Here is a 9523-nt window from a genome sequence, read left to right on the forward strand (position 1 = left end):
TAAAAATTATATATATATCAATAAAAAATTTATTACATTTATTCAATAAAAATATATATTATATTTCAACATCTTATATTAAAAACTCTGTCTATTTCAATTAAAAACTTTATTTATCTCAATAAAAAATATATTACATTTCAACTTTAAACATCTTGTATAAATTATTATATGTAATTATATTCAATCACATTCAATTAGCAAATTAACATTTGACCTAGTGGCAAGATTGATGTCCCAAAATTATTTGATTTTGAGTTCAAATCTCACATATGTGTGGGTATCAAATATATATTATTTAAAAAATATATAAATATTATTTTAAAAAGGTAAACCCGCTGGGTCAAACCGGCGAAAACAGAGGGTCGGACCCTCCGGGTTGAACCGGCCAACCCGCCGGGTCGGCGGTTTTCCAAAAAACTACCCAAAATTATATATATATATATATATATACACACACACACACACACTCACTTGGCTGAATATTATGTGATATCCAAACATTCACCCCATCAGATGTTAAGGTTGAAACATCTCCTAAATTTTATTCCTCTAAATCTCACAATCTCATGTCATCTAAGTACCAATTAACGCTTACCTGATCTAACGAGGGATGTATTTAATAATTATAACAAGTTACACATACATGGTGACAAATAGGTAGTAAGCCTTGGGAGCAAGCAAATGCACCATATGATCGAGGCTGCCTCTCATCAAGAAAAATGCAAATGGCTGCTGGTAAGCGGGTTCAAGCTCGACTCCAATATCTTATGAGTAAGTTCAGTTTCAGGTTTAGAGAATGCTGCATCATCATTGATCCTTAGCTTCTTCCCGGGCCTAGCACTAGGGCCTTTAACTGGAGAAGTCGAATGGAAATCAGAATCTGGGGTTTGTGGTTCGTTACGAGTTAATGATTCATCAAGAGAAAGGCTCTTGTCCACGGTATGTCTTTTGGCCGGTTTATCAGGAAAAGGTGGCTCGGATGTTGGAGCAGGGGTAGCTGGGTCAGTTTTGTTATCTGATTCTGGGAAATTGTCCTCTGTTCCAGGCCCCTCTGGAACAACTCCACTGATGCGCTGTTGTTCTTCAATTATCTTCTTCAAGTACTTTCCTTGGGCTTCAATCCTCAACTGTAGCTGTCTCTGCACCTGTAAGATTCAAACGTAACATAATCTCCATATTACTTTGACAACCAAATATGCACAAGAATCTTCTAAATTCATTCATAAAGTATCACATCCTCGTAGTTGAAGAACTAATATACACCGTCATCAGGTAAATGTCAGCCTATATTTTTCTCAAGAGGGTGAAAATGGAGAGGTGAATTCAACTTAAATTAACCCCTTCATTTCATGAGGTTGGAGACAGATCATGTTAGAAAAGGCTTTCGTTAATTTTCATAACTAACACAAAGTAGTTGACGACACTATGTGCGTATGGTAATCGGTAGGTATATAAAAATTGGGTGCTGAAAATAGACTTTTGAGGAATGAGTGGGAAACCATTACTAGTTCGATATCAGTGTAAATTGAGGCATCTTTAATCCACAAGAAAATATGTTCCAACATTCTGAAGCTCTGGAGGATAAATTCTCCACAGTTCACAGTAGTTAAATACCAAAACAGCTCCAGTACAAATTTCAATACAAATACACTGAAATTTGATAAATGTCTCAAAGCAAATCCTGGTAAGCAACAAAGGTAAGTAATCAAATGGTCTTCCCATGCAAAGACCTAGTTATATTCCAAAAAGATTTTCTAGTGGCTTAAAAGAACATGGATGAGAAAAAAATATTTACCTCTAATTGCTCATGCAGTCGCTTTTGCACCTCCATCTGCAGCTTGAGAGCTTCATTTATTTGCATACCACCGTTTCTTATCAAAAATAAAATAAAATTATTTGCATACCACTACATGCAACACATAAAAAACCTTAAAGAAAATGAATATCACTGACTAATTGCACATGATTAGGCACAAGATAACATGGCACAAGATATTATAAAAGGTCACCAACATCCATTAGTGATCAATAAGAGAAATTGACAAAAAAAATATGAAAGAAGATTCTACTTACGATGAACCATCCAAGCTGGAGAGCATGTCTTCAGATTCTTTTTTATCTGGCTTTGTCCCTAAAAAATATCACAATATGCATAAGTAACCAAATGCAAGATAAATATACAACAAAACAGCTAAATAATCAGTAAAAATGCAATAAAATGACTTACCATCCGAACATGAATCTGGAAGATACTTGGCAAGCCGGTATTTCTGTTTGCAACAATAAAATTAGCGAAACCTCCCAAGCAGACAAAATACACAGATACCTAACTTCTGAAAGAATTAATTAATGACATGATTACCTGCAAGTGGCTTTTTACATGGTAAATTGTCAGCCCTTGAACTCCCATAATTCGGAGTACACCTTTTGGAGTAGCTCCTGAAATTAAAGTGGAAATATCAGAAAACTCCTCAATCTTTTGTAACTCTCTTTTGGGCAGCTGAAGGAGGGACTAAAAATTTGAAATTTTGTAGTGTGAATGAAGACAATAACTTACTATCAGGACCGCCAAGTTGTGCTACAGCATCAACAAATCGGTCGTGGAGTTCATGTGTCCAACGAAGCCGCTGTTTTGAGGCCAGACTTGCATTATTACCTCCACCGGTAGGTTCCATTGCGCTTGTGCCACAGTTTAGCGTTTGACTTCGAACTACAGGGTTGCTGTGAACTAAGCTAGAACTTGAACCACTTTTGAGTTGATGCATATCACATTAATCTATGGAGGAAACAGAAACCGGTATTAGCCAAACAAACATCAAATTCAGCAGATAAATATAGTATTGACAATGATAGGAAAAAGTCTAAGCAACACTAAAGCAGGCAGAATCCAAGTACATGATAAACATCGCTTGCGTGTGATAACCTTAACTCACTCTGACAATACACTTACCTTGTCTTTTTTTCTTTCATGCTAGGGGGCCAAAACACGATGGCATAACAATGAGAATAGATTTTCATCAAGAGAATAAATGATGATGATAATTGGAAAGCATCAGCACAATTAGCCCATTGAACAATATTTATAGAAATGAAAATATCATGCAATTATGCCGTGAAGATTGCATAAAACATTAACTCGGATATTTGCTACTGAGAAGGCAAACATTACTGAATGAAATAGCAAGTATTTCCAAACCGCCATAGACAAGAGGGGCCACAAAAGGGACAAAATTTTGAAGTGAGATAACCATGAAAAACAATTCCAGCGGATTGTTCTAACCAACATTAAAAAAAACATAGCTGTAGTCGTCCTATAAGGAGGAAACACTTGAGGGAAATTGCTCATCTGTCTCCGACTATAACTAATAATCCCATCGACTAGAGATAGCACACATGACCAAATCAAAATCATTTGAATTATTTCAAGCAATAATGAGGGATTTCGACCTAAGGCCAAAAATATGAAATAAGAACCCATAGTTTTAGGAACGCTGCAGTGGACGTGTAGAAATAAAGTAGGAAAAGTTAAACAAAAACACAAACAAAATATAAAATTTACGAAATTGACCGAACTCAAAAACAGATAAAGAGCATGCAATTCCAGGAAAGTGAGGAAAATTTCACATGATGATAAAACTAACAAGGTAAATGAGAAAACAAAGAAATAATTCATACCCAGATCTGTTAATTCCAGGGCCGATCCTTGAAATCTATGACATGCTATCATGAACCCAAAAAATTCAATTCAAGAACTAAAATCAAACCAACAATTCAACTTCGCAGAACACCCGAATCTCCAGAAGTAGAGATGATGAAGATATACTGGCGATTGTACGTTGATCCAAGGATGATAATAATCAATTGTAAAACAGAGCTTCAACTGAGCTGAGAGAGGAGTGGTTAAAGGCTCTGAAATTTGGGTGATAAGAGAGATGATGGTACGACCAATTTAATCATTTTTATTTATATAGCCAGTTTTGAGGGGAAAAAACAATTTGAGCTTTTTTTATTTTTATTTTTTAAGAATACTTGGACCTTCAATTTCTCGGTTTTTTTTTCAATAAAATTTTTAAAATTTTATAAATGATTGAGAAATGTTTTTTTAGAAGCTCTCTCAAATACTGTCTTAATAGAGTAGATGAATGTGTGTTAATGCTTATGAGTTTGATTCTTTATATCGATATTCTTATACATGATTTTATTGACTAATAGATTTGCAATTATATTAACTCGAAAAGTTTGCAAACGTCTTCTATGTAATGACGTTAAAATCTTAAAATTAAAATGAGATATCGGATTCAAAATTCACTTGTGACAAATTAATAGTCCGGGCTCAAATAATAATGATAATAAGAAGAATAAAACACTATTATAATCATTAATGGACAGATTCAAAAATATGTCATGAAACATCAAGAGTCGTTTGACTATTAACTAATATGGTTGGGTCGATGCTATCTTCAGAGTACTATCTTAAAGCCAAAATCAATGACCTAAATCAATTTTACAAATTAAATTAATTGATATGCAAATAGATTCGGACCATAATCCTCACCCGAGCATTATCCAAGTGAGATAGCATCGACCGACTCTAACACACCAAAATTTAATTTAACCCATCAAATATTACCACTGTCATTTTCTTGGACAAGGACATTGTGAGGTTAGAAGAGTAATTTCACGTGGTGATGTTTTCAAAGAAAACAACAAACACATTGACCGGCAATGGAATCTATCGGCTCAGGAAGGAGCATTACCGTCCAAAGGCTGCTTTATATATATATTTTTTGGATACAAGAAAAATTATATAATAAAATTCATATACTTTTTTTTTATGTCGAAGTCATAAATTAAATATATATCTTGTTTATGAGAGTAAATTTTTTCAATATAGTCATATTCCGAGTATATTTCTAATGTTGTATAACTTATCTTATTCAATCTCATGTTTTTTTGTCATATTATTTATCTATCTATTAGTTATTTATGTTACATCAATCAAATCATTAATTACTCATTTTACATCAATCAAATCATTTAATTTAAATTAAAATATTATTCTTTATAAATAACATTAATTTTATTTTATTGATTGTTAAACGAACAAAATGATAATTTATTATTTTATCTAAAATTTAATCAATCAGATCAAACCAAATTTATAATATATCAATCAAAACATATAGTATATTAACTATTATTTTTTTATAACATTATATTATTTATTTCTGTATTATTTATCTTATCACCAAAAACCAAACGATAACTTAAATAATTTACAATCCTAGACTCGTAATTTTTTTTTTACGCTCAAAAAAATTTGATACCTTCTAAAATATCGATATTTATCGTTAATTTCTACGTATGAGCAGCATAGTAGATATCAAATATAATACACAATCTTATATATTACATGTGTCTAAACGAGATATATTCCTATCGTACACCCGAAAATCTGTGTTTTCGCTACAAAAAAGACATGACAGTTCTATTGTCTTGCTCTGAGATGGAACCTATGTTTTGTCAACTTCTGCTTTAATTTTTCCAGAACTATGAGTTAAAATTTAAACAATATTTTAATTTATAAATTAATAGTCTTTTTGCATTTTTATAGAGTGTGAACATCTTTTAATAACTAATTTATGTCACTGTCATGTTCTTACATCTATAAATTTATAATACCCTTTAGGCACCATTTGGTTCGATAATAGATAAATAATACTTGGATAAGTAATATAATGTAATATAAAATAAATATAAAATGATAATTAATTTAGTATTTGATTTGATTGATAGATTTAATTGATTGAATTTTATATTAAAAATATAAATTATCATTTGTCCTTTTAAGAATAAATAAAATATGAATAATATTATTTATAAGGGTAATATAGTAATTTAAATTCAATGATTTGATTGATATAACATAAATGATTAATGATTTGATTGATATAAAATAAATAATTAATAGATGTATAAATAATATGACGAGAAAAACGCGAGATTGGATAGGATAAGTTGTACAAGTACTAATTGTACTTGTACCAAACGGTACCTTATTGAACTAGTAAACAATGATGGCGATGTGTTATATTTATTTATTTTTTTATGACGTGAGAACTCGTAGCCGCTATATTTCGATGCGCATTGGGTAAACTTTCGAACTAACATAATAGTCTGCAAACTACATTAGTCGGGTAAACCACACTAGACAAGCTCTATGTAATAGGCTAGTTCAAGAAGGTGTTGATAAAAGTATTTGAACTGTTTACATCTGGTCAAGAATTCACATACTCTACCAAGTTAGACACCCATTGGAATTATGCTACATTTATTTCATGCTACTAAATGTAGATGATTTTTTAACCAATAAATAATAAATAAATAAACGAAATATACAACCCCTTCTTTTTTTTTTTTTTGGCCTTTTCAATTCTCAGATTAAATCCGTAATCGTAGATGTCACGACCCGAGATCGAGACGTGCCACCGGCGTTGTTTCAAATTCACAAAAATTATAAAACAACCAGCCTCGTAGTACAGTATAAACCAAACCAGTCTATTATCATAAATAAAATCCAAAACATCGTCTTTACAACTCGATAAATCCAAAAATAGCAAAACAAATGCGGAAGCGTCTAAAATCTTAAGAACAAAATATTATTGCGAAATCCCAAAATAAAATAACAAAATTCAATAATAATGCTCCTCTATCACCATCCCCAAAACATATCCTGTTTACGATCCTCTAAATCATCATCTTCATCAGCTGAAAGGGAAAAAGTAAGGGGTGAGTGTTTTGGGAAACACTCAGCAAGTGGGGGCCGATCGATCATATCAAATATATACATATATATTTATTTATTTCAAAAACTCATAGCATAATTCAAAGCGTAAATATTTCATATCATGTCTTAACATAGCATAGCATGAACATCATCATAACATAATTGACATGACATAACATAGCATAACATAATTTTGGCCAGACACTGAAACTTCTCTCATTATTCGTGGCTAACTGATCAGTCCCCTATATGTAATCCCTCTAAGGGGTGAGGTCATTTGTCGGTTATTATTACCCACCGCATCAGGGCCATAACATAACATGGTTCGGAAATTTCCTTTTCACTCATAATTTGAGTCATAACAGTGCCAAAACATACTCTTAAAAAATCTTATCATGAATAAGAATTACATAGCAAAACTCCAAAGATTATCATGAACGATCGAATTTTAAATCATACATAATATTTTAAAACAAAGCCCACTTACCGAATTTTTTTGTGCAAACGAAACTTAGTAACTCGAGGAGCAAAGATTGATCTAAAATTTCCCGAAAGAAATTTTCGAAAATCAATCTACTGATTATTCGAAAATTAGGCAGCCTTCTTGGATGGTTTTCCTTAAGCTTTAGCCTCCCTTAAATCTTTTCCTAACCTTCGAATTCAAGAAAAACAATATGGCAAACTAATAAACCTATTGGTCAACCACACTTCTCGTGAATGAATACAGGAATTGGACAAAAGAAAATGATTTTGAGCATATCTCTAACCTTAATCCAAAAGTTTTGGCAGATTAGTGGAAAATAATGAATATTAATCTTTCCAATTCCCCAAGCCACCTCCTCGGAAACTTGAATTGAAAATGAATTGCTTCTGATGCTTCGAAACTTGATAGGTGAGGGAATATATTTAAGTGATCGAAAACCAGCAAAAATTCATAATGAATCGGTGACTGAATGGGCGATTTCTTGCTCTTAAATAGGAGCTAAAAAATCAGTTTTGATCTCACGCATAATGGAAGGAAATTTGCAGCTTATACTCCTTGATTTGTTTGCCAAAAAAAACTGATATGGTGCTATGGTTTCGGTCAATATCTCGCACTCCGAGAAGGAAGGATTTTGGCTTCCATGTAGAGAGTTTATTCCTTATTGAATATACTTGGGACCAAAGTCTTGGGTTTTACATCCCTCTCTCCTTATGAAAAGTTTCGTCCTCGAAACTTGGGTTAACTTGCTCTTAGGGGTCGCTACTCTAAATAGTTCAGTCACTTTCTCATGTATAAGCCCTAACTTCTTAGCAAACCTCTTAGATATAAACGAAGGTGCGACACTACAATCAAACAGAACGTATGCAGACTTATTGATTAGAAGGGTACCTGCCACAACTTTATTTGCGTCATTTGCTTCTTCTTGTGTGATGGCATACCCACGAGCATTGGGCTTAGCTTCCTTCGGTGGATTCTGAGTGGTGCCAGGAATTGACCCCGTCCTTGGCTTCACGGGTTCAGGACAATTAGACATCCGGTGTCCTAACTTGCCACAGTTGAAACAAGCGCCAGTTTTCCGAAGACATTCCCCTTCGTGTCGGAGGTTGCAGATAGGGCATAGCTTGATCGGTGGGAGATTGGGAGCAGAATAAGTTTCCATGAAAAATTCACCAGACTGGTTCGGACGCTTGGAAATCTGCTCGTTCGAAGAATATTGGCCCGTCAGAGGTCGTTTGTTGTGGAAGTCATTCTCACGACGCTTGATATCCGATTCAGCTCGGATGGCCGCTCCCATCAAGTCTGCAAAGTTGGCAGGCTGATAAACTGCTAATGCCGACTGGATTCGGCTGCTCAACCCCTTCTTGAACCGGTGCAACTTCAGCTCATCATCTCCCATAATAGTTGGGGCGTAAGACCCGAGCTCATTGAACTTGGAGGTGTACTCCACCACTGTCATATCTGAAGATTGCATGAGATTTTCGAAGTCGCTCAGCTTCTGCATTCGAACCTCCGCTAGGAAGTACTGCTTCAAAAATGCAGTACTGAACTGTTGCCATGTGACTAGTCCCGCGACTAGCATAGCAGGTGAAACTGCTTCCCACCATTTCCTTGCTTTGTCCTCCAGAAAAGGAATTGTCACCTCCACTTTAAGTGCTTCAGGGACTTCAAGTAAACGCAGTTGGTCCTCCATCTTCTTCATCCAATTTCGTCCCACCTCTGGGTCAGCATCTCCCTTAAACATTTCAGTTCGGTTCTTACGGAGCGATTCACAATGGAATTTGACTCCATTCTGAGCAGGTGGAGGAGGTGGCGGATTGCCATTGCCGTTGTCGTTGCCATTTGTATTTCCCATCCCTTGGAGGGTCGTCGCCACTATTGCTGCGATAGCCGCAAGGTCTTCTCTACTAAGACTGATTCCTGGAGGTGGATTCGCATTATCCCCACGATTGTTGTTGCGTGTTCTTGGGGGTTCTCCGGCCATTTCCTACAGTAAAGAGTTCTAAGAGTTTGTCGAAACATGATACTTAAAGAAGAAAGGAAATAACGGAATAAATGAATCAATAAATAATCCAAAGGAATAAAGTTATTTTATTGATTCCCAAAATGTCATGAAGGTGAACGAAACAAAACAAGCTAAGTCTCAAAAATACTAAGATATCAAAACCATGCTGAATAAAAATCAAAACAATGCTGAATAAAAGAACTAAGCTAGGTGGTAGCTCTAGTGCGAGAGATAGTCATCTTCCAAA

At 34.3% G+C, this 9523-nt stretch overlaps 1 protein-coding gene and 1 pseudogene across 1 annotated transcript; both read right to left on the reverse strand.

Moving 5' to 3' along the window:
* Window positions 1-455: 455 nt before the first annotated feature.
* Window positions 456-3935, reverse strand: LOC140879772 (myb family transcription factor PHL7-like; annotated as a pseudogene).
* A 3997-nt stretch (window positions 3936-7932) lies between these two features.
* LOC140877964 (uncharacterized) lies at window positions 7933-9255 on the reverse strand. Its single transcript, XM_073281565.1, has one exon. It carries the CDS (start codon window positions 9253-9255, stop codon window positions 7933-7935), a length of 1323 nt encoding a protein of 440 aa, XP_073137666.1.
* Window positions 9256-9523: the final 268 nt, after the last annotated feature.

Source organism: Henckelia pumila, chromosome 2 (assembly GCF_033568475.1).
Source record: "Henckelia pumila isolate YLH828 chromosome 2, ASM3356847v2, whole genome shotgun sequence".
Taxonomy (NCBI): domain Eukaryota; kingdom Viridiplantae; phylum Streptophyta; class Magnoliopsida; order Lamiales; family Gesneriaceae; genus Henckelia; species Henckelia pumila.